This window comes from Salmo salar, chromosome ssa13 (assembly GCF_905237065.1).
Source record: "Salmo salar chromosome ssa13, Ssal_v3.1, whole genome shotgun sequence".
In the NCBI taxonomy this organism is placed as follows: Eukaryota; Metazoa; Chordata; class Actinopteri; order Salmoniformes; family Salmonidae; genus Salmo; species Salmo salar.
The window spans coordinates 14,968,567-14,995,253 of NC_059454.1; the positions used below are offsets into that span (position 1 = coordinate 14,968,567).

At 41.6% G+C, this 26,687-nt stretch overlaps 1 protein-coding gene across 3 annotated transcripts in view; it reads right to left on the reverse strand.

Moving 5' to 3' along the window:
• Window positions 1-3,495: 3,495 nt before the first annotated feature.
• The window catches only part of kcnd3 (potassium voltage-gated channel, Shal-related subfamily, member 3), a 346,737-nt gene continuing 323,545 nt past the window's right edge, over window positions 3,496-26,687 (reverse strand). For 2 of the 3 annotated variants that reach the window (XM_045692984.1, XM_014134606.2), the window contains exons 5-8: window positions 26,481-26,513; window positions 26,205-26,297; window positions 25,534-25,784; window positions 3,496-6,077 (exon numbers count right to left, since the gene is read on the reverse strand). In XM_045692984.1, the coding sequence (XP_045548940.1) occupies window positions 5,900-6,077; window positions 25,534-25,784; window positions 26,205-26,297; window positions 26,481-26,513 (555 nt within the window). In that variant the 3' untranslated portion in view covers window positions 3,496-5,899. The remainder of the gene's footprint in view (window positions 6,078-25,533; window positions 25,785-26,204; window positions 26,298-26,480; window positions 26,514-26,687) is intronic. The other variant, XM_014134607.2, reaches the window with a different exon arrangement.

Below are 26,687 nucleotides of genomic sequence, written 5' to 3' on the forward strand. Positions count from 1 at the left end.
AACTGGCCAAGCGCTTTGGGTCATCACCTTCACTCTCTTCTGGATGCCCATGGTTGTGATTCTGCTAATACACGTCATCGTGACGAGGGGCAGAGACTCAGTGAGTAGGCTAAATCATGAAAATGTGTCTTTACAGCTTTCATATTCATTTGCAACTTTTACTGTGTTTAATTTTGTTGCCTTCTCTTTCATCCCCTCTTCTTTCCCATCCTCTTTCCCTTTGCCCCCTCACTCTCCCGTTTTCCTATTTCCTCTCCCCTCCTCTCTGCCCCTGTCCCTGCACCCCCCCCCCTTCCCCTTTTCTGGGTCTTGAAGGAGCTGGAGACCTCATCTACACCATGGTCAACAGACAGTTCCGCTCTGAGTTCAGCAAGCTGCTCTCCTCACTCCACTGCAGGAGCTGAGGAATCGATCCAGGCCCAGGACTGGGAGGACTGAGAACTGGGACCCCTGGACAGAAGTCAAGGTAGGTCTGCAGAGGATTCAATTGTAGTGCCCAATCAGCACAGTATAATTTCATACAATTGAGAATTCTATCATCATGTGTAAATAAACTAGCTCACTTTTGGGGTCTTTACCTGAGTTTATTCAGGTAAATATTAAAACATGCTAGCCAGGCTGGTAGCCTTTTTTATCACATGTATAGATGTATGAATTGAATAGACAATAGCTGATGGGATTGTACAGTATGTGCCGTAACGATGCTCTTATGAGGGGTATGACTGTTTAGCGTCTGTTCTTACTGTCATCACCCCCCCCCCCCACCCCCCACACACACACTACATCCCACCACCCCCAATGTCTGTTAGTGGATGACATAAAAGAGACAGAGTCAGAGGTGGTTTCGGCAGATATAGATGTTTTTATCAGGCGTTTTCACAGTCGGGACACAAGACAAGGTCATAAATAATAATCAACGACTGACAGGATACGCACAGCATTAGTGTCAACAACGACAGGAAGGGGAAAGCAAAGAGTGACGGAGAGACTGAGCCGAAGAAAAGACAAGTTGGCTAAGGGAAAGGAAAACAAAAAAAGAAGAGAGAGGACTGACACAATAACAGACCTTAGTGTTAATCATTAGGGAAAAGATAACAATAATTTGACACTTTTTAGGGGAGTATTGTGTGTTTGATCACTGCCCCCCCCCCCACAGTGTCATGGTAGGCTAGACTGCAAAGTCAGCCTTTTTATTTGATTTAAGTCATGGTATGCAGGACTTGTGATAACACTTTTCTATTTCAACCCAATAACGGTGAACCTACTTTTACAGACCGCTGTTGTACACCGCTTTTCTGTCAATCTAATTAAAATAGTGTTACAACCAGGCCTGGAAACTGTGAGTATGATGTAATTCACTTTGGAAAAGTGTCTGCCTGTGCTTGTTTCGTAATGTTTGCTCTGTGACAGAGAACGTCTGACTGTATTACGCGTACACTAATAGTCCTAGTCGGATTTCCCCTCGACCAGGCCCACAAAATGGGGAAAACCAACATTATTTCCTATTGACCCCCATTGTAAAATTGGCAACCTCGTTCAATGTACATGTAGCCAGGTCAAAAATCCCAACCTACGGTTCGCAATGCTCCCACATAAGGAAATACAGCCTGCGAGAAGAGCCATGTGGCTTCAGGCTATTCGGTGTGGGGACGCGGTGTCCAAGTAGGCTACACGTATCTATGTGTATGGAAAACATTTAATCACAGGTAAGACATTTAACTTGTTTAGTACCATTCGTTTGTAACTCCACTAACTGCTTGTAGCTGTATGGTCTTTTGTTTGTGTTGTTGGTCTTGGCTAGCTTAATGTTCCGGTCGGTAGATGGCTAGCATTCAAGTGGCTGCTAGCATCGTCATGAAAAGGGGCATGAGGGAAGCCCTACAAATATTATGTTTTTCTAAGTAGTAAGAACGCTAGGGAGCAGGCCATGTTGGAAAGTAATCTTTAGACATGTTGTACTTCTCTTAAATTTAGTTTTGTAATTGACTAAAACAAGCAGACAACAAGAAAATTGCGTTTGAAAAAGGTCAAGTTTTTGTGTGAGCCAAGTGAGTAACTTACAGTGCATTTGGAAAGTATTCAGACCCCTTGACTTTTTCCACATTTTGTTATATTACAGCCTTATTCTAAAAATGATTAAATTGTCCCCCCTCCATTAATCTACACACACTACCCCATAATGACAAATCAAAAACACGTTTTTAGATTTTTTTGCAAATGTCTAAAAAAACAACAACTTTAATACCATTTACATAGGTATTCAGACCCTTTACTCAGTACTTTGTTGAAGCACCTTTGGCAGAGATTACAGCCTCGAGTCTTCTTTGGTATAACTCTACAAGCTTGGCACACCTGTATTTGAGGAGTTTCTCCCATTATTTTCTACAGATCCTCTCAAGCTCTGTCAAGTTGGATGGGGAGCGTTGCTGCACAGCTATTTTCAGGTCTCTCCAGAGATGTTCGATTGAGTTCAAGTCTGGGTTCTGGCTGGGCCACTCAAGGACATTCAGAGAGTTGTCCCGAAGCCACTCCTGCGTTGTCTTGGCTGTGTGCTTACATTGCTAACCTGTTGGAAGCTTTGCCCCAGTCTGAGGTCCTCAGTGCTCTGGAGCAGGTTTTCATCAAGGATCTCTCTGTACTTTGCTCCGTTTATCTTTCCCTCGATCCTGACTAGTCTCCCAGTCCCTGCTGCTGAAAAACATCCCCACAGCATGATGCTGCCACCACCATGCTTCATTGTAGGGATGGTGCCAGGTTTCCTCCAGACGTGACGCTTGGCATTCAGGCCAAAGATTTCAATCTTGGTTTCATCAGACCATAGAATCTTGTTTCTCATGGTCTGAGAGTCCTTTAGGTGCTTTTGGCAAACTCCAAGCGGGCTGAAGTGCCTTTTACTGAGGAGTGACTTCCGTCTGGCTACTCTACCATAAGGGCCTGATTGGTTGAGTGCTGCAGAGATGGTTGTCCTTCTGGAAGGTTCTCCCATCTCCACAGAGAACTATTTAGCTCTGTCAGAGTGACCATTGGGTTCTTGGTCATCTCCCTTCTCCCCCAATTGCTCAGTTTTGCCGGGTGGCCAGCTCTAGGAAGAGTCTTGGTGGTTCCAAACTTCTTCTATTTAAGAATGATGGAGGCCACTGTGTTCTTGGGGATCTTCAATGCTGCAGACATTTTTTGGTACCCTTCCCCAGATCTGTGCCTCGACACAATCCTGTCTCGAAGCTCTACGGACAATTCCTTCCACCTCATGGGTTGGTTTTTGCTCTGACATGCACTGTCAACTGTGGGACCTTATATAGACAGGTGTGTGCCTTTCTAAATCATGTCCAATCAATTGAATTTACCACAAGTGGACTCCAATCAAGTTGTAGAAACATCTCAAGGATGATCAATGGAAACCGGATGCACATGAGCTCAATTTCAAGATTCATAGCAAAGGGTCTTGAATACTTACGCAAAAAAGGTATTTCTGGTTTTTATTTTGAATACATTTGTAAAAATTGAGAAAAACCTGGTTTCGCTTTGTCGTTATGGGGTATTGTGTGTAGATTGAGGACATTTTTTATTGAATCAATTTTATAATAAGGCTGTAACAACATTTAAAAAAAGTCAAGGGATCTGAATACTTTCCGAATGCACTGTAGTTAAGCACAGATTGTTTTCCCTACAGGAGGGCAAGATCACAACGTTCCCATAACGACTGGGTCTATACTAGATCCTGGGAGCTATGGTCACGGAATACATCATCGAATTCTAAAGTAACAATACCTGTGCTTACAAATGCAGGTCATCCACTAAATAAACAATACTATTAACTTCCTGATCCAACATAGTTGAACCCTTTTGGTTTGGTTGGTTCACAGGTCCTGTGTCATGTCGTAGATAGATGCCATGGATCTACTCTGCATTGCCCCTTTGTGTGCCTGTATCTCTGGAAGGGTTGGGGTCTGAATTCAGTCTGAATATACTGAAATGAACTGAGCCCAACTCTAGTCTCTGGTAAAGAGACATTTCAGACCCTGTAACCCAGAAGATAAATGGCTAGTTTTAGATGTTAAGGTTGGTTTAGGTCCATGGGTGGGTGTCATCCAGTCCTCCATGTCTCTGTGGTCACCATGACAACAGATGTCCCAGGTTCAAGTTCTCCAGGAAAAAAATAAAACATTTAAGTCCTAGAATGTCCCAGGGGAAAAACATGGAAGGCCACAGAAAAAGTACAAACACCAAGTTTCTATCCACATAGAAGATTACAGACACCCAACAACTTTGAAAAATGCCAGCTGAGTTTGGGGAGAAAACATTGACGACTAAAAACAACTACCAAAAGCATATTGTTCTTCACACAGAACGGAGGGAAGGATACAACAGGACGACAACGAGAGAGAGATACACAGGACGACAACGAGAGAGAAAGAGAGAGAGAACAGCTTCACTGGCTCTGCCAAACAATGGGAAAATATTACAAAATATTCTATTCACAATATAACCCAGGCTCTGGACAGATCTCTGTCAGAAATTCTCAGCAAACACCTTGTGCTTTTAGTTAGACGTGGTTTAAGTTTAAGTACAACCTTTTTGGTCTTGGTGTTGGAGAATGAAGCAAGTTTACATAAAAGGTCTGTTGAATATCTACAACTAGAACCCAGAGGAAAGCAAAGGGAGGGAAACCGACCTACAAAAAAAAAGAGAAATAAAATCAAGAATTTACTCAAACGAAACAGGCACATATTGTGTAAAAGGCTTCCAGCTGAGAATTTTGGACAGAAATATGTACACGAGCTTTCCATGAGTGGCAGCTAGTCACACATATACAGAGCCACGGACACTTACAGAAAGAGCTAAACTACAGACAGCTCCTGAACCTCACACACACTCATACACACATACACGTTCACAAATATAAGAAACCCACTAGTATCTCTGACACAGACACCTACCATAGTTTGATCTGTTAAGAATTTTCACTGTGAAATTAAATTATACCTGGGGAGAAAAAAAAACAAAAAGAAAAAAGATTTTGTATGGTGAGTGACATGTATCTATGACGACGAATAAGTGGGTCAAACTGAATCAAACCATAAATAACTAAACAAACCAGAGGAAAACGTTAATGATTTCAATATGTCTACGTTCTTTTCTTTGATATGGTCACTGTTTCCTGCTGTAACGATGTAAAGACCAGACAGGTCAAATGTCACTCAGGTTCCAAACCATAAAAAGGTCGTCCTTGCTATCCGGGATCCTTGGGACATCCATACCCCCATTGAAGTTGAAATTTAAAATGGTTAAGGTGAGGTAAGGGTTATTGTTAAGGTTAGGGTTAAGTAAGTGTTGTTGTTAATTAAGGTAAGGGTTAAGGTTAGGTAAAGGTTATTGTTAAAGTTAGGGTTAGGTAAGGGTTAAGGTTTAGTGTAGGGATGTCCCAATGATCCCAGAAAGCACTAACCATAAAAAGGTGCTGCGTACAGAGTGACATATGACTTTACTGCTCTACATCTCTCCAGCGACCCATCAAGTGCTTCTCTTTCATACACTCATTCATACATTCCAAAAACGCAAACCTTTTTTATTTTCTCTAACACACATTTTCTCTCACACACACTTATACCCCTCAAACACACACAAAACGCCCACTCAAACATACAGAGGCGCCCAGACACCTACAGTAGACTGTATCTAAAATCCATCCTCCATTTCTACAGGAAGTCCATGTCATTACAGTAGATCTCCACTAGAGGGCAGTCCTCCATGTCTTCAGTCTGGGACTCGGCCTTCAGAGCATTCGCCTGCTCGTCTGTCGTATCCTTCGCACTGTCCTTCTGTCTATCTGCATGAGTGAGTCTGTCTGTCTATCCATCCTATCTGTCTGTCTGTCCGCGCGTCCTGCTGCGCTTTACTCTCACAGCGCAGACACCTTCACAACGTTCTGAAGAGCGGGGCCTGGGGGTGGAGGGTGGGCGTCGCTCTCAGGAGTGGTCGCTGGGGGCGTCGGGATGCTGATGATCGCAGTGGTGATCGTGCCGCTCTGGCAGTTGAGGCGCGCGGGTTCGTCCACACGCATGTTCAGACTGGAGCGACTGGAGAGAGAGAGAGAGGAGGGCATGAGAAACATCATATTTTTATGAGACCAAAATGTTTATTTGTTTTGTTATTTTTTGTTGAGGGGAGGTTACAGGTACATTATGCATTTCAAGTTATCCATTTATAAAACCTGTTCCTGTAGGCTGCCGCTCAAAAGAAAACCCCCCGAAGAAATACACAGTTTAATAAGAAATAATAAATTCACTATAAACAGGAATAGAAAAACATTTAATAAGTGGACCTCCACCCCCAACCTCCCATCCCATTCCCCCAACCTCCCATCCCATTCCCCCAACCTCCCATGCCATTCCCCCAACCTCCCATGCCATTCCCCCAACCTCCCATGCCATTCCCCCAATCTCCCATCCCATTCCCCCAACCTCCCATGCCATTCCCCCAACCTCCCATCCCATTCCCCCAACCTCCCATCCCATTCCCCCAACCTCCCATCCCATTCCCCCAACCTCCCATCCCATTCCCCCAACCTCCCATTCCATTCCCCCAACCCCACCCAGCCAACATGTCTCCATCCAGTGGGCACGCAATCACCAACACTGGACAATTGAGGAGTGGAAAAATGTTGCCTGATCTGACGAATCCCAGTTTCTGTTGCGTCATGCTGATGGCAGAGTCAGGATTTTTATTTAATTTTTTTATTTTACCTTTATTTAACCAGGTAGGCCAGTTCAGAACAAGTTCTCATTTACAACTGCGACCTGGCCAAGATAAAGCAAAGCAGTGCAACAAAAACAACAACACAGAGTTACACATGGGATAAACAAATGTACAGTCAATAACACAATAGAAAAATCTGTATACAGTTGTGCAAATGAAGTAAGGAGGTAAGGCAATAAATAGGCCAATAGTGGCGAAGTAATTACAGTTTAGCAATTTACACTGGAGTGATATATGTGTGCAAGTAGAATGTGCAAGTAGATTTGGCCGAAGCATCATGAGTCCATGGCCTTATCCTGCCTGGTGTCAAAGGTACAGGCTGGTGGTGGTGGGGTAATAGTGGGTAATGGTGTGGGGAATGTTTTCCTGACACACGTTAGGCCCCGTGATACCAATTGAGCAACATTTCCATGCCCTGAAGAATTCAGGCTGTTCAGGAGGCAAAGGGGGGTCCGACACGGTACTAGGTGGGTGTATCTAATAATGCACTTTGAAATGAATTTAGTCACTTTTCCCCAGAAGCATTTAACTGCAGGGCACTCCAACATCATATGGAGGAATGTGCCTACCTGATTTAGGGGACACCGTAAACAGTTGCGAGTTGGGCCAATCTCATCGTAAAACATTTCCTTGATGTGAAGTAAAGTATGTGAGAGAACTTAACCTATTAGGGCTAGGGGGCAGCATTGACACGGCTGGATAAAAAACATACCCGATTTAATCTGGTTACCACTCCTACCCAGTAACTAGAATATGCATATACTTATTACATATGGATAGAAAACACCCTACATTTTCTAAAACTGTTTGAATGGTGTCTGTGAGTATAACAGAACTCAAATGGCAGGTCAAAACCTGAGAGATTCCTTTACAGGAAGTGGCCTGTCTGACCATTTGTTGAACTTCTTTTCCATCTCTATCATTTACTAAGGATCTCTGCTCTAACGTGACACTTCCCACGTCTTCCATAGGCTCTCAGAGCCCGGGAAAAAACAGAATGTCGTCATTCCAGCCCCAGGCTGAAACACATTATCGCCTTTCTCAAGTGGCCGATCAAGAGACACTGGCTTATGCGCGTGACCCCGACCGCCCCCGCCTTTGGGATTTTTTTCCTCTGTTTGCCGAAAAGGAGATTCCCTGTCGGAATATTATCGCTTTTCTACGAGAAAAATGTCGTAAAAATTGATTTTAAACAGCGGTTGACATGCTTCGAAGTACGGTAATGGAATACTTAGAATTTTATTGTCACGAATTGCGCCATGCGCGTGACACTTCTTTACTATTTCGGATAGTGTCTGGAACGCATCGAACAAAACGGCGCTATTCGGATATAACGATGGATTATTTTGGACCAAACCAACATTTGTTATTGAAGTAGCAGTCCTGGGTGTGTATTCTGACGAAGACAACAAAAGGTAATGAAACTTTTATAATAGTAAATATGATTATGGTGAGTGCTAAACTTGCCGGGTGTCTAAATAGCGAGCCCGTGATGCCTGGGCTATGTACTTAGAATATTGCAAAATGTGCTTTCACCAAAAGCTATTTTAAAATCGGACATATCGAGTGCATAGAGGAGGTCTGTATCTATAATTCTTAAAATAATTGTTATGCTTTTTGTGAACGTTTATCGTGAGTAATTTAGTAAAATGTTAGCGAATTCCCGGAAGTTTGCGGGGGTATGCTAGTTCTGAACGTCACATGCTAATGTAAAAAGCTGGTTTTTGATATAAATATGAACTTGATTGAACAAAACATGCATGTATTGTATAACATAATGTCCTAGGGTTGTCATCTGATGAAGATCATCAAAGGTGAGTGCTGCATTTAGCTGTCTTCTGGGTTTTGGTGACATTATATGCTGGCTTGAAAAATGGGTGTGTGATTATTTCTGGCTTGGTACTCTGCTGACATAATCTAATGTTTTGCTTTCGTTGTAAAGCCTTTTTGAAATCGGACAGTGTGGTTAGATTAACGAGAGTCTTGTCTTTAAATGGCTGTAAAATAGTCATATGTTTGAGAAATTGAAGTAATAGGATTTTTAAGGTTTTGAAAATCGCGCCACAGGATAGCAGTGGCTGTTACGTAGGTGGGACGAATTCGTCCCGCCTAGCATAGAGAGGTTAACATTTATAAGTTGATGGTTCAGATTACGGGATGCCAAGGTCATATTTTTCCTCATTCTGTTCCAGTGAAAGGATTGTTGAGATTCAATTAGATATGTGGACCATACTTTTTTAACCTGTTGGGTCTAGGGGGCAGCATTTGCACGTCTGGATAAAAAAAATGTACCCGATTTAATCTGGTTACTAATCCTACCCAGTAACTAGAATATGCATATACTTATTATATATGGATAGAAAACACTCTAAAGTTTCCAAAACTGTTTGAATGGTGTCTGTGAGTATAACAGAACTCATTTGGCAGGCAAAACCCTGAGACATTTTCTGACAGGAAGTGGATACCTGATGTGTTGTATTGATTTTAAACCTATCCCATTGAAAAACACAGGGGTTTAGGAATATTTTGGCACTTCCTATTGCTTCCACTAGATGTCACCAGCCTTTACAAAGTGTTTTGAGTCTTCTGGAGGGAGATCTGACCGAACAAGAGCCATGGAACGGTGATGTCCCATTAGACACCTGGCGCGCTACTTCATGTTGGGTACCCTCGTTCCAATACGTTATAAAAGGCTATGCATTCGTCCACCTTGAATATTATTCATGTTCTGGTTAAAAAAGGCCCTAATGATTTATGCTATACAACGTTTGACATGTTTGAACGAACGGAAATATTTTTTTCCCCTCGTTCATGACGAGAAGTCCGGCTGGCTTACATCATGTGCTAACGAGACGGAGATTTTTGGACATAAATGATGAGCTTTTTTGAACAAAACTACATTCGTTATGGACCTGTGATACCTGGAAGTGACATCTGATGAAGAGAATCAAAGGTAATGGATTATTTACATAGTATTTTCGATTTTAGATCTCCCCAACATGACGTCTAGTCTGTATCGCAACGCGTATTTTTCTGGGCACAGTGCTCAGATTATTGCAAAGTGTGATTTCCCAGTAAGGTTATTTTTAAATCTGGCAAGTTGATTGCGTTCAAAAGATGTAAATCTATAATTCTTTAAATGACAATATAATATTTTACCAATGTTTTCTAATTTTAATTATTTAATTTGTGACGCTGACTTGACTGCCGGTTATTGGAGGGAAACGATTTCCTCAACATCAATGCCATAGTAAAACGCTGTTTTTGTATATAAATATGAACTTGATAGAACTAAAAATGCATGCATTGTCTAACATAATGTCCTAGGAGTGTCATCTGATGGAGATTGTAAAAGGTTAGTGTATCATTTTAGCTGGTTTTATGGTTTTGGTGACCCTGTCTTTGACTTGACAAAACATTACACACAACTCTTGTAAATGTACTGTCCTAACATACTCTAAATTTATGCTTTCGCCGTAAAACCTTTTTGAAATCGTAAAACGTGGTTAGATTAAGGAGATGTTTATCTTTCAAATGGTGTAACATAGTTGTATTTTTGAAAAATTTGAATTTTGACATTTATTTGGATTCAAATTTGCCGCTCTTGAAATGCACCTGCTGTTGATGGAGTGCACCACAGGTGGCACGCTAGCGTCCCACCTAGCCCCAAGAGGTTAATGGCAAGCTCAGAATATGAGCTTTCCAAAAGTTGTTTATATATTATTAAGATCAGTCATTTCGGGAACCCAGATAATTTATTTATAAATCCCATAGGGATGCACGATATATCGTGAGCATATCGGAATCGGACAATATTAGCTAAAAATGCCATCATCGGCATTGTCTAGTTTAACGCCGATGTGCAAAACCGATGCCAAAGCTGACGTGCATACCTATATAACGTAAGTAGATGATGTAATGACGCCACGAAAAATACAGCGCTACACAGAATAAAAGCAGAAAAATACTAAGTGCACACTTCCAACAACTAAAGAAGTTCAAGTTGAGCAATCATTTGAAAGAGTAAGAAAATTTTAGCGAGACAACTCAAAGCCGAAATCCATTAACGCCAAGATAATGGAATTCATTATACTGCTTGCTATGGGCGTCACGACTGACATTTGGACCAGCGATGTCAGCCCCATGAGCATGCTGAGTCTGACAGCACAGTGGGTCGACGAGGATTTCGTACTGAGGAAAGCCGTATTGCATGCTCAAGAATGCTGGTACTCATACCCTGCTGCCATTTCAATGGCATTTGAGAACATGTTCGAAACTTGGAAACATGAACACACTCCTAGTGCCATATGAACAACTGACTAAGAAATAAGCTAATCAACTGCGTCTGCAGGAGACGTGATACCCTCTGTCATGGCATTGAAACGCCTGCTCAACAAAACTGCCGACAGACCGCGGGGTTAAAACTTACAAAAGTCTCCGGGGCTGTGAACAAGCGATTTAGTGGTATTCTCTCTGAGCCTCTTTACTATGTCACCACCGTGCTCGATGCTAGGTACAAGGACTGCTACTTCGATGCAGACAGGAAACAGGGTTTACGTGAAATGTTACATACACAGTTAGACAAGATGGAAACGGACACAGTGACAGCGCGCACCAAGGAAGAGAGGCCACGGACAAACAGAGCTGAAACTTAACTGCTTGACATGTATGATGAAATCCTGGTTGAGAATGAAACATCTGAACAAATGAACAACAAAACAGCACAGCAAGTAAGTGAAAGAAATAGCTTTTGATTATGTTTTACTGGTAAAAGCCAACAAAATAACTTTTTGGTCAGTGTGGTGTGTGTGTGTGTAACCTTTATTTACAATGACGGCCTACCCAGACGACGCTGGGCCAATTGTGCTTCGCCCTGTGGGACTCCCAATCACGGCAGGATGTGATACAGCCTGGATTCGAACCAGGGACTATAGTGATGCCTCTTGCACTGAGATACAGTGCCTTAGACCGCTGCGTCCATTTGTGTGTGTTAACACATTGATGAAAATAGACATGGCCTCTAAACCTTCAAGCTGCATACCGGACCCTATTCCAACTAAACAACTGAAAGAGCTGCTTCCTGTGCTGGGCCCTCCTATGCTGAACATAATAAACGGCTCCCTATCCACCGGATGTGTATCAAACTCACTAAAAGTGGCAGTAATAAAGCTTCTTTTGAAAAAGCCAAACCTTGACCCAGAAAATATAAAAAAACTATCGGCCTATATCAAATCTCCCATTCCTCTCACTGCCTTCCTGAAGACAAAATGTATATGAAACGCTTCAGTCTGGTTTTAGATCCCATCATAGCACTGCGACTGCACTCGTGAAGGTGGTAAATAACCTTTTAATGGCGTCACACCAAGGCTCTGCATCTGTCCTCGTGCTCCTATACCTTAGCGATGCTTTTGATACCATCGATCACACACTCTTTTGGCGAGATTTGGTCTACAAATTGGTCTACACGGACAACTCCTGGCCTGGTTTAGGTCTTATCTGTCGGAAAGATATCAGTTTGTCTCTGTGGATGGTTTGTCCTCTGACAAATCAACTGTAAATGTCAGTGTTCCTCAAGGTTCCGTTTTAGTACCACTAATGTTTTCACTATGTATTTTACCTCTTGGTGATGTCATTCGGAAACATAATGTTAACTTGACGATACACAGCTGTACATTTCGATGAAACATGGTGAAGCCCCAAAATTGCCCTCCCTGGAAGCCTATGTTTCAGACATAAGGAAGTAGATGGCGGCAAATGTTTTACTTTTAAACTCAGACATGAGAGATGCTAGTTCTAGGTCCCAAGAAACAAAGAGATCTTCTGTTGGATCTGACAATTAATCTTGATGGTTGTACAGTCATCTCAAATAAAACTGTGAAAGACCTTGGCGTTACTCTGGACCCTGATCTCTCTTTTGACGAACATATCAAGACTGTTTCAAGTACAGCTTTTTTCCCCATCTACGTAACATTGCAAAAATCAGAAATTTTCTGTCCAATAAATGATTTTCTGTCAGAAAAATGTATCGATGCTTTTGTCCCTTCTAGATTAGACTACTGCAATGCTCTACTTTCCGGCTACCCAGATAAAGCACTAAATAAACTTCAGTTGGCGCTAAACACGGCTGCTAGAACCAAAAAATGTGATCATATTACTCCAGTGCCTCTCTACACTGGCCTCCTGTTATGGCTTATTTCAAGATTTTACTGCTAACCTACAAAGCATTACATGGGCTTGCTCCTACCTAATTTTCCGATTTGGTCTTGCCGTACATACCTTCACGTATGCTACAGTCACAACACAGGCCTCCTTATTGTCCATAGAATTTCTAAGCAAACAGCTGGAGGCAGGGCTTTCTCCTATAGAGCTCAATTTTTATGGAATGGTCTGCCTATCCATGTGAGAGATGCAGACTCGGTCTCGACCTTTAAGTCTTTATTGAAGACTCATTTCTTCAATAGGTCCTATGATTGAGTGTAGTCTGGCCCAGGGGTTTGAAGGTGAACGGAAAGGCACTGGAGCGACGAACCGCCCTTGCTGTCTCTGCATGGTTGGTTCCCCTCTCTCCACTGGTATTCTCTGCCTCTAACCCTATTATGGGGGCTGACTCACTGGCTTACTGGTGCTCTTCCATGCCATCCCTAGGAGTAGGGTAGTAAGTTGATGGTTGAAGATATGTCTAGTGGTGTGGGGGCTGTGCTTTGCGTCCAGTAATTTTTTTGCGTCCTGTCTCAGCGTCCAGTAATTATGCTGCAATAGTTTATGTGTCGGGGGGCTAGGGTCAGTCTGTTATATCTGGAGTATTTCTCCTGTCTTATTCGGTGTACTGTGTGAATTTAAGTATGCTCCCTCTAAATCTCTCTCTCTCTTTCGGAGAACCAGAGCCCTAGGACCATGCCTCACGACTACCTGGCCTGATGACTCCTTGCTGTCCCCAGTCCACCTGGTTGTGCTGCTGCCTGCGGCTATGGAACCCTGACCTGTTCACCGGACGTGCTACCTTGTCCCGGACCTGCTGTTTTCGACTCTCTCTCGTCTATCTACCGCACCTCCTGTCTCTAACTGTGAATGGCTATGAAAAGCCAACTGACATTTACTCCTGAGGTGCTGAGCTGTTACACCCTCTACAACCACTGTAATTATTATTATTTGACCTTGAAGGTCATCTATGAACGTTTGATCATCTTGGCCATGTACTGTTATTAATCGCCACCCGGCACAGCCAGAAGAGGACTGGCCACCCCTCAGAGCCTGTTTCCTCTCTAGGTTTCTTCCTAGGTTCCTGCCTTTCTAGGGAGTTTTTCCTAGCCACCATGCTTCTACATCTGAATTGCTTGCTGTTTGGGGTTTTAGGCTGGGTTTCTGTACAGCACTTTGTGACATCGGCTGATGTAAAAAGGGATTTATAAATACATTTGATTGATTGACCGCCTCTTCCAGGGCAATAGGAGACACCATATTTCTCTCAATACTCAGCCAGGGGATGGAATAATCATGTCTAAGCCAATTTAGGATGGGATGAAATGCTAGTGCCTGGAAATACAATTTAAAGTTTGGTATGGATAGTCCTCCTACATCTTTCCCCCTTTGAAAGTTAGTTAATTTTATCCGGGCTCGCTTACCTTACCATATACATTTTTAAACCGCGCTATGGATTTCATCCCAACAGCCAGAAGGGGGAGACAAGGGAAGCATAGAACTACAGAAATTCAGCCTGTGTCAATATATTCATTTTGACAATAGATATTCGTCCGGTTAAAGCAACTAGGATATTTGTCCATCTGCTGACGTCTAATTGAATTGATTTGAGATTTCTGATAAAGGGACATTTCACAATTCCATCCCAACATCCACATATGTGAAAATGGGCATTTCCATGTTATGTAGTAAAAAAGATAGAGGAAGATACAGTAAGTGTTTCCAATGACATCGGTGTGCATCATGTGATTTTAACCAATTATGGGTAGGTATTACCTACTAATTGTCTAGTAATTTGTTGATAATGTCATTGGAAACACTTAATGTATCTTCATCTATCTTTTTTACTACAAAACATGGACATGCACAATTTTCACATATGGTGATTTTGGGATGGTGCTGGAGATTACAAATATGGAATTTCCCTTTAAAGTTTCTGGCAATGGTTTTTATCTAAGGAAGGAAATAAAATGGGATATGATTGGGATTCCATAAGTAGAGATGTAGTAGAAGCAGTAGGTCTGATTTTATAACTTGAGATTGAGCTGACATTGTCTATGATGTTCTGATGTTTTGGGAGGGATTGAGAACATTGCCTAGCTAAAGTAAGATATCGTTGCCGTATAATGAGATGACATGATCTGTAGAATTGAGAGATATTTGTCTAATTTTGTTGAGTTTAAATTGATGGTTGGCCAAATGTTGCTCTCTGTCTTATCAATAGTTTGTTTTGACTTTGAAAAGAGTCGCTACCTGGTCTGAAAAAAGTGTTGGTTGAGAACACTCTAATGTCGTTAACAACTTTTCCAATTCTGATATCTTCTTTAAAGCGCCATCTTGTGGCTCTTTTAGGAGATTCTGAATGTTGTATCAGGCAGTGATAGGCATGATGATCAGATATGCTCATATGTTGAATGTCTATTTTCTAGATTAAAGAAAATAGAGGAGTACATAATAGTATGGAATTAATTCGGGAGAATGTTTTGTGCCTGTTTGAATAGCAAGTGTACTCTTTTGCTTTAGGGTTATGAGCTCGCCAGGCATCAATGAGGTTGTAATCAGAGAGTATACGTTGGAGAACCTTGGTTGCCTATGGTTTGTTGTTGGTCTTATTAGATTTGTCCTGCATGTCCAGAATGGCATTTATGTCTGTACAATAACCAGTTAGAATTCAGTTAATTCTAACAATATGCTGTTCAAAGAATAAAAAAACTTGAAAATGAATCATATGAATTTGGAGCATACACATGAATAAAGGCAATTTTATTTTCATTATGGATACATTTAAGGAAAGTGATTCTGCCTTCTTAGTCTTTGCCTTTACCCAAGATGGTAATTTTGAGTTTCTTATGAATCATTATGATTACACCTTTAGTTTTGTTTGGGGCTGATGAAAAAGCAGCCAGTTTGTACAAATGGTTTTGTTCTATGTGAGTCTTTTTGGAGCAGGTGTGTTTCTAGGAGCATTGCTATATCGACATGGTTTATTGTTAGGATATCAAGACGACGTTTAATTGGTGAGTTTAGGCCTTTCACATTCCAAGAGTCAATAGCTAGCGTTGTCATTGTAACAAATTAAATAGTATTAATGATGTAATTATTATCTTCAGTGTTAATAATATAAAACAAAAAGCTGGACCTACAGGGAAACACACCCATTGGTCATTCCCCACCCATTGGTCATTCCCCACCCATTTTTTGTTGTTGTTGGGGGGGAGGGGGGGTATTTTCTTTGGTCTAAGAAAAACTCAAATATCCTCATTTTTAAAATTATTATATGGTCTAAATTAGCTTAAACATAGGAAGAAAGAAAAAAACAAGCAAAAAGGAATTGTGTGGAAGCCCCTTAGGGACTGGCCATCTATTGTAAACCGTTTAATCCATAGGGATGCAATGTGCTGTAGCACCACAAGGAAGCAACCCCAGTCTGTATGGCACTTCAATATATTATCCATTGTTCATTAATTGGCGTGGAGTCATCAATGTCTAAATGTCCTGGAACATTGTCATTATTATTATTATTATTATATTGCCTAAGTCCAATGCTCAGCAATAATAATAGTGTTCCTTTTACCCAATTGCGAGGGTTTCCTCATCATTGTCCTATGGCAGCACCTAGATCTGTCAGCTCGTCACCTTGTGTGTTGGACTTGATGTGCTTATCGAAGAAGTCTTTAGCCTTCCTGGCAGCAGAAAATGTGGGTGTTTGTATTCTGGAAGGTCAATATATGTTTTGTCGGGTGGATGAAGCCGCATCTTAGGTTTAGCTTGCGTAGCTGGGATCTCACTTCTTTGTAGGTCTCCACTTCCCCACATAGGTCAGACCCCTGGATTCCGCTGCAAGGCGAACAATTCACGGCTTGACTTCAGGGGCGAAAATCTGATATCCACTTTGGAGGGGACAATTACATGAAATTTTCTCAAGAGCAATTCCTGAGGGGGACACCAAAAGTAGTGCTGTAACACATAGCCTACATTGTAATATGGTAAATGTATATTGAGGAACCAAAGAAATAAGGTGTTTGCCGTACTCCTAACTACCGGTACCCAAAACTACACAACTAATCACAACAGCAATACCATTGCCTTTAACAAATCTTAGTTCAGTCACCAGTTTAAGTTGAGAGTGGGGGTATCCATGGCATTTTCCAATTATGTTCCTATTTTACAAGTCAAAAAAATTGAGAACCTTTCATTATGTTGCCAAACAAAGACTCAACAAACTTACCTGAGACTCCCTGTCTCTGCCAGTCTGTCCCTGCATATCTGTCCCCAACTCTGCTGTCTGTGTGCCATCTGTTGCCTGCTCTGCCTAATGACATCATTGTGAAACATTTCCATTAGAATTTCATTTCTTTCTTATGAACATTTTATCAACTAGTCTTTGAGATATTAGGCTACTAGGGTTCTTACGATGCGTTTTGGTGTATTGAAAAATACTCTGATGTCCGTCTTTTATTTTTCTGCCATTTTTCTACCTGGCTGGCTGGCTGGCTACACACACAGTGTGTAGGTTATTTACAGTAGGAGATGGGCTTCTATCATCTTCAATCATTCTATTTGGGCTTCGATCTAAAAGGTAGCTAGCAAATGTGAAACGGATTAAAATGACAAGAGTTGACAGCTGTATGAGTTCACCATTTACACAACATATGCTGCAACCTTTTGTAATTTTAATAGTTTGTTTCATATTGGCTGGCTTCCAACAATAGCTGAATTTGCAAAGCTAGCGAGCACCAATTCAGTTTCAGTGGTGTTTGCTATAATCTTTGCTACCCGGGTTAAATAAAGGTGAAATAAATAAATAAATAAAAGTTCCCTTGCGACAATTTAGCTTTTGCAACGAGACCATTAAATATATTTAAGACAATGGTAGAAGAGAGTGTAGTTCTGTTCAGTTTGGACTTCAGTTTATCGCTAACCTTATCACAAGGACTTTGAAGCACTAACTTACATCATCTGCATGCTGATTCCATCTTTGACGACGCCACATAAATGGAATAGGTACTAGCAAGCTTAATAGTTAATATTTGCGCGCTAGCTCTGCATATTCAGCTAGTGTGTGTGTGCGCGATTGACTGGATGAACCTCACGGCAGTTACGTGCAAACTAAGGAACTGGCAGTGGATCAAACCATTGTGAGGCAAAGTGCGGGGGGGTCGCAATCTTTTGAAACTTAAAAACGCGCTATTAAGTGTCTATAATGAGCACAATTGCTTTCATTGCGTATTATTAACCTGTTAGGGCTAGGAGGCAGTATTGACATGGCTGGATAAAAAACGGACCCGATTTAATCTGGTTACTACTCCTGCCCAGTAACTAGAATATGCATCTAATTATTGGCTTTGGATAGAAAACACTCCAAAGTTTCTAAAACTGTTTGAATGGTGTCTGTGAGTATAAGAGAACTCAAATGGCAGGTCAAAACCTGAGAAGATTCTGTACAGGAAGTACCCTGTCTGACCATTTCTTGGCCTTCTTTGTCATCTCTATCCAAAACAAAGGATCTCTGCTGTTATGTGACACTTCCTACGGCTCCAATGGGCTCTCAGAAGGCGGCAAAAAGCTGAATCGTGGCTTTGCAGGCTCTGGTTGAAAAAAAGTAGCGCGTTTGGGTAGTGGCTGGTTACAGTACTGTGAGACTCAGGCGCGTGCCCGCGTCGACCGAATGCTTTGTTTTCTTTCCTCTGTTTACCTAAACGCAGATTCCCGGTCGGAATATTATCGCTTTTTTACGAGAAAAATGGCATAAAAATGGATTTTAAACAGCGGTTGACATGCTTCGAAGTACGGTAATAGAATATTTAGACATTTTTTGTCACGAATTGCGCCATGCTCGTGACCCTTATTTACACTTCAGATAGTGTCTTGGAACGCACGAACAAAACGCCGCTATTTGGATATAACGATGGATTATTTTGGACCAAACCAACATTTGTTATTGAAGTAGCAGTCCTGGGAGTGCATTCTGACGAAGACAACAAAGGTAATCAAACTTTTGTAATAGTAAATCGGAGTTTGGTCAGGGCTAAACTTGGTCGGTGTCTAAATGGCTAGCCGTGATGGCTGGGCTATCTACTGAGAATATTGCAAAATGTGCTTTCACCGAAAAGCTATTTTAAAATCGGACACCTCGATTGCACAAAGGAGTGCTGTATCTATAATTCTTAAAATAATTGTTATGTTTTTTGTGAACGTTTATCGTGAGTAATTTGGGAAATTCACCGGAGGTTTGCGGGGGGTATGCTAGTTCTGAACGTCACATGCTAATGTAAAAAGCTGGTTTTTGATATAAATATGAACTTGATTGAACAAAACATGCATGTATTGTATAACATAATGTCCTAGGTGTGTCATCTGATGAAGATCATCAAAGGTTAGTGCTGCATTTAGCTGTCTTCTGGGTTTTTGTGACATTATATGCTAGCTTGAAAAATGGGTGTCTGATTATTTCTGGCTTGGTACTCTGCTGACATAATCTAATGTTTTGCTTTCGTTGTAAAGCCTTTTTGAAATCGGACAGTGTGGTTAGATTAACGAGAGTCTTGTCTTTAAAATGCTGTAAAATAGTCATATGTTTGAGAAATTGAAGTAATAGCATTTCTAAGGTATTTGAAAATCGCGCCACTGGATTACACTGGCTGTTGCGTAGGTGGGACGAATTCGTCCCGCCTAGCCCAGAGAGGTTAATATTATTTAAATTACATAGTTATGTTTCAGTGATATATTGGGGGGGACAAATCATATTTTTCCCAGGATGGGGGGGTCATGTCCCACCCCGTCCCCCCCGGGATTTCCGCCCCTGCTTGACTTCAAAGCTGTGGACCCGTACAATCATAGACAAGATCCATTCCTGAGAGGACCTGTGCGATGTGCAATGTTAATCAGTGGCATGGGACCCAGCCTCTCCTGCCCAGACAGTTCATAGAAAAGATTGCTCATGAAGGAAGTTAGGTGGCCCGCTTCAGTTTCAAGTCCTGTGACCTGCACATTGAATTCCATCTTCTCTTTTGTGAGTTTCATTATCCTTTTCAACCTAGTTTGCGCTGTTTCCAAGTCTGTCGCATTGGCTATCCTCTCCAGACTTTCCACTTTGGTTGAATAGGTATCCACTTTAGCAGTGATCACTGCCAATGATTAATTTACCGGTTTTAATTGTAAGTTGAGGGCAGAGGTAATCTCCTCACGAACAATCTCTTGTATAGTAGCGGCCAGCTCTTTCTGCTGTCTAGTATTGAGAGTCGCCATGTTCCCACAGCTGAATTGTGCACTGACAAATTCTAGCTCCTTGAGCATACAGTGAGGGAAAAAAGTATTTGATCCCCTGCTGATTTTGTACGTTTGCCCACTGACAAAGAAATGATCAGTCTATAATTTTAATGGTAGGTTTATTTGAACAGTGAGACACAGAATAACAACCAAAAAATCCAGAAAAAACGCATGTCATAAATGTTATAAAATGATTTGCATTTTAATGAGGGAAATAAGTATTTGACCCCTCTGCAAAACATGACTTAGTACTTGGTGGCAAAACCCTTGTTGGCAATCAGAGGTTAGATGTTTCTTGTAGTTGGCCACCAGGTTTGCACACATCTCAGGAGGGATTTTGTCCCACTCCTCTTTGCAGATCTTCTCCAAGTCATTAAGGTTTCGAGGCTGATGTTTGGCAACTCGAACCTTCAGCTCCCTCCACAGATTTTCTATGGGATTAAGGTCTGGAGACTGGCTAGGCCACTTCAGGACCTTAATGTGCTTCTTCTTGAGCCACTACTTTGTTGCCTTGGCCGTGTGTTTTGGGTCATTGTCATGCTGGAATACCCATCCACAGCCCATTGTCAATGCCCTGGCTGAGGGAAGGAGGTTCTCACCCAAGATTTGACGGTACATGGCCCCGTCCATCGTCGCGGTGAAGTTGTCCTGTCCCCTTAGCAGAAAAACACCCCCAAAGCATAATGTTTCCACCTCCATGTTTGACGGTGGGGATGGTGTTCTTGGGGTCATAGGCAGCAATCCTCCTCCTCCAAACACGGCGAGTTGAGTTGATGCCAAAGAGCTCCATTTTGGTCTCATCTGACCACAACACTTTCACCCAGTTGTCCTCTGAATCATTCAGATGTTCATTGGCAAACTTCAGACGGGCATGTATATGTGCTTTCTTGAGCAGGGGGACCATTGCGGGCACTGCAGGATTTCAGTCCTTCACGGCGTAGTGTGTTACATTTTTTACATTTTTTTTTACATTTTAGTCATTTAGCAGACGCTCTTATCCAGAGCGACTTACAGTAGCGAATGTATACATTTCCTACATTTTTTTTTTTTTGTACTGGCCCCCCGTGGGAATCAAACCCACAACCCTAGCGTTGCACACACCATGCTGGCGTTGCAAACACCATGCTCTACCAACTGAGCCAATTGTTTTCTTGGTGACTATGGTCCCAGCTGCCTTGAGATCATTGACAAGATCCTCCCGTGTAGTTCTGGGCTGATTCCTCACCGTTCTCATGATCATTGCAACTCCACAAGGTGAGATCTTGCATGGAGCCCCAGGCCGAGGGAGATTGACAGTTCTTTTGTGTTTCTTCCATTTGCGAATAATCGCACCAACTGTTGTCACCTTTTCACCAAGCTGCTTGGCGATGGTCTTGTAGCCCATTCCAGACTTGTGTAGGTCTACAATCTTGTCCCTGACATCCTTGGAAAGCTCTTTGGTCTTGGCCATGGTGGAGAGTTTGGAATCTGATTGATTGATTGCTTCTGTGGACAGGTGTCTTTTATACAGGTAACAAACTGAGACTAGGAGCACTCCCTTTAAGAGTGTGCTCCTAATCTCAGCTCATTACCTGTATAAAAGACACCTGGGAGCCAGCAATCTTTCTGGTTGAGAGGGGGTCAAATACTTATTTCCCTCATTAAAATGCAAATCAATTTATAACATTTTTGACATGGATTTTTTTGTTGTTATTCTGTCTCTCACTGTTCAAATAAACCTACCATTAAAATTATAGACTGATCATTTCTTTGTCAGTGGGCAAACGTACAAAATCAGCAGGGGATCAAATACTTTTTTCCCTCACTGTAGTACACCCGCTAGTTATTTCTTGTCACAATGTTTGGGTATTTTTGGTATTTTATTAGGATCCCCATTAAAATGCAAATCAATTTATAACATTTTTGACATGGATTTTTTTGTTGTTATTCTGTCTCTCACTGTTCAAATAAACCTACCATTAAAATTATAGACTGATTATTTCTTTGTCAGTGGGCAAACGTACAAAATCAGCAGGGGATCAAATACTTTTTCCCCTCACTGTAGTACACCCGTTAGTTATTTCTTGTCACAATGTTTGGGTATTTTTGGTATTTTATTAGGATCCCCATTAGCGGTTGCAAAAGCCACAGCTGCTCTTCCTGGGGTCCCCAGCTGCTCTTCCTGGGGTCCCCAGCTACTCTTCCTGGGTTCCCCAGCTACTCTTCCTGGGGTCCAAACAACATGAAACATGACATAATACACAACATTAATAGACAAGAACAGCTCAAGGTCAGACCAATATACATTTAAAAACGGCACACATAGCCTACATATCAATATATACACACAAAATATATAGGTCAAATAGGGGAGAGGTGTTGTGAGGTGTAGCTTTATCTGTTTTTTTAAACCAGGTTTGCTGTTCATTTGAGCAATATGAGATGGAAGTGAGTTCCATGCAATAAAGGCTCTATATAATAATGTACACTTTGTTGAATTTGTTCTGGATTTGGGGACTATGAATAGAACCCTGGTGGCATGGCTGGTGGGGTAAGTGTGTGTGTCAGAGCTGTGCGTAAGTTGACAATGCAAACAACTTGGAATTTTCAACACATTGTTTCTTATAAAAAGAAGAAGTGATGCAGTCAGTCTCTCCTCAACTCTTAGCCAAGAGAGACTGGCATGCATAGTATTTATAGTAGCCCTCTGATTACAATGAAGATCAAGACGTGCCGCTCTGTTCTGGTCCAGCTGCAGATTAACTAGGTCTTTCTTAGCAACACTTGACCAGATGGCTGGACAATAATCATGATAAGACAAAACTAGGGCCTGCAGGACTTGTTTTGTGGAGTGTGGTGTCAAAAAAAAAAAACATTTCGGTATTGCGGACAGACCTCTCCCCATCTTTACAACTATTGAATCTATATGTTTTGACCATGACAGTTTACAATCTATGGTAACACCAAGTAATGAGTCTCCTCAACTTGTTCAACAAGTAATGGAGTCTCCTCAACTTGTTCAACAAGTAATGGAGTCTCCTCAACTTGTTCAACAACCGCACCATGCATTATCAGATTCAGCTGAGGTCTAGAGCTTAGGGAATGATTTGTACCAAATACAATGCTCTTAGTTTTAGAGATGTTCAAGACCAGCCTTCTACATTTTTATATTTTTACCAATGACATGCCACCGGCATTAAACAAAGCCTGTGTGTCCATGTATGCTGATGATTCAACCATATACATCTCAGCAACCACAGCTAATGAAGTCACTGAAACCCTTAACAAGGAGTTGCAGTCCGTTTTGGAATGGGTGGCCAGTAATAAACTAGAACTGCCCTGCGGTACACCACCCTCTACATGTTTGACATTAGAGAAGCTACCATTAAATAAAACCCTCTGAGTTCTATTAGATAGATGGCTCTGAATCCACAATATGGCAGAAGTTGAAAAGGCATTAAACATAACAGGTTATGGTCAATAATATCAAAGGCTGCACTGAAATCTAACAGTACAGCTCCTACAATCTTATTATTATCAATTCATTTCAACTAATCATCAGTCATTTGTGTCAGTGCAGTACATGTTGAGTACCCTTCTCTATAAGCATGCTGAAAGTCTGTTGTTAATTTGTTTACAGAGAAATAGCATTTTATTTGGTCAATACATTTTTTTTCCAAAAGTTTGCTAAGAGATGAAGAACTGAATATCATTCATTAGGAGTATCAATAACATTGGTACTCTATCATAGAGGAATAAGACATCTTGGTGCAAGCTGATTGGTCTACTGTTAGAACCAGTAAAGGCCGCTTTATCACTCTTGGGTAGCGGAATGACTTTGGCTTCCCTCCAGGCCTGAGGACAAACCTTCCTCTGGACTCAGATTAAAGAGATGACATAGGAGTGGCCATAGAGTCAGCTACCATCCTCAGTAGCCTTCCATCTAAATTGTCAATGCCAGAAGGTTTGTCATTATTGATCGATAACAATAATTGTTCCACCTGTCCCATGCTAACTTTACAGAATTCAAACTTACAATGCTTTTCATTCAGTTTGTTTTGTATTCATGAATACGATGGCTCACTGTTCGTTGTTGGTATTTCCTGCTTAAGTTTGCCCACTGTGCCAATTAAGTAATCATTATAATAATGTGCAACATCAATTGGTTTTGTGATGAATATGTCACGTCCTGACCATAGAGAGCTCGTATTTTTCTATGGTAGAGTAGGTCAGGGCGTGACTGGGGGGTTTTGTCTAGTTTATTTATTTCTATGTTTGGTTCTAGTTTCTTTTTTCTATGTTGGGGTTTTTGTCTAGTTTAAATTTTCTGTGTTCTCGGTTCTTTTTTCTATGTTGGGGTTTTTGTCTAGTTTACATTTTCTATGTTGTGATCTAGGTTCTTTTTTCTAGGTTGGGGTTTTCGTATGATTCCCAATTAGAGGCAGCTGGTCATCATTGTCTCTAATTAGGGATCATATTTAAGTTGTTGTTTTTCCCACTAGTGTTTGTGGTAGATTATTTTGAGTTTATGCATGTAGCACCTCTTCGTCGTTTTTGTTTATAGTTTGTCTTGCATAGTTTCACATAGAAATAAAGATGTGGAACGCTGCGCCTTGGTCTCTTTCATACAACATCCGTGACAGAATAAGCCATCTGATTCAATGAAAGATGGAGTTGAATTTCCATTAATCTTGGCTTCATAATACAGTTTCTTCTTCTTTTTGTCAAGTTTAGTCACATCATTTCTCAATTTGCAGTAAGTCCGCCAGTCAGATGTGCAGCCAGACTTATTAGCCACTCCTTTTGCCCCATCTCTTTCAACCATACAGTTGTTGAATTCCTCATCAACCCATGGAGCCTCAACAGTTCTAATGAATGTCTCACACCTTAATATGATATTTAATATTGACAAGTTTTTGGAAATAAGCCTGTTAATTCATAGTGGTTTGGAAAAGAGGAATATAATGACAGAATGAATCAAATAAAGTAAAATGACAGAGGAAGGTATATATTGCTGCTGAGCCCATGAAAGACTCAATGTAATACACTATGACAGGGATACGTCATTTGATAGCACCTGACATACCAGCATCACTGGAGAAAAGCAAAATATCAGAGAGAAATTAACAGCCATTTGGCATTCTAGATATCATTCTCTTTAGTAATGGACTTGGGTGTCAACCAATTCATTATTTTTTTTCCATAGCATAAGCTCACATTATGGGCTTGTTTTAACAGTCGGACTGACTCTGGGTCAATAGTAATAGTGTAGCCCTGATAATATTACCATATTTAGTGTTAAACCTGACTTCTGGTCAGTGCTTAGCTCACCTGGTGTTGAGGGGCTGGATGTGGATGGTGCTGAGCTCCTGCAGGTTATGATGAGGGTGTGTGTGTGAGAGAGCGCACGTGGGAATACTGGAGTTGGGTAAAGGGGCGTGGTTCCTCTTAGTGTGGCGGGTACAGCAGGTGCCCGTCATGCCTTCTTGGCTGGAGAGAGAGGGGCTTTGAGACGGGTAGCTCTGGAGTGCCCCCTCCAGGTAGCTCTGCTCATAACACAGCTCATCTGCAAACTCATGATTCTACAGAGAGGAAGAGAGGGGGGAAGAGAGGGGAATTGGGGGGGGGGAGAGGAGAGAGAGGATGAAAGAAGAGGAGGGACATCTGAACACATCAAAAAAAAGGCTGAACATTTCAATGTACAAAGAGGCAACACAATGCCAGAGAATGCAAGAATACATTCAAATGTAATATACTAACACGCAAGGCATCTCCCCACAAGATATGAAAAGCGAACGTTTGAGGGTCTATTTTGTCACTCTCCTCCCAAATAAAATGAAATGATTCAGGGACACATCATTTATCTCAAATTCATGTCCATTGGGGGTTTGATTTGAATATTATTTTACATTTGATAAAAAAAACGAATATATTAAACATTTCGTTTTTTCTTGTTTGATGTGCTTGTCACCTTTTGTGTGTGTGTGTGTGTGTGTACTCACTGTGGTTTTCTCCAGACAATGCAGCAGGTGGTGGTGTTGGCTCTCTAATAGAGACTGGTTCTTGCTCAGCTGCTGCTCCTCCTCAATGGAACTCTGCAACACACACACACACACACACACACACACACACACACACACACACACACACACACACACACACACACACACACACACACACACATACATACACTGTGAGTGAAAATGCTCCACAGTGTTGTTTGCCAACAGATAGAGGGGATTCTAGGTGCTGTGTTTGTATGTTTGCTGTCTCTGTACCTGGTCTGAAAGGTTCATCTTGTAAGGAAGTTGCTTCAGGTCAAAGGTGAAAGAGGAGACAAAAAGACACACAGGTAGAGTTTTACTAGGTTTTCATTTCAATATAGTGAATTCTCAGTGTGTGTGTGTGAAGGAGGGAGAGAGTGTGAGTGTCAATATGGGAGTGGTTTGTTCTGTGTTTGCTGGGGCACGATGCCCTCTTCTCTG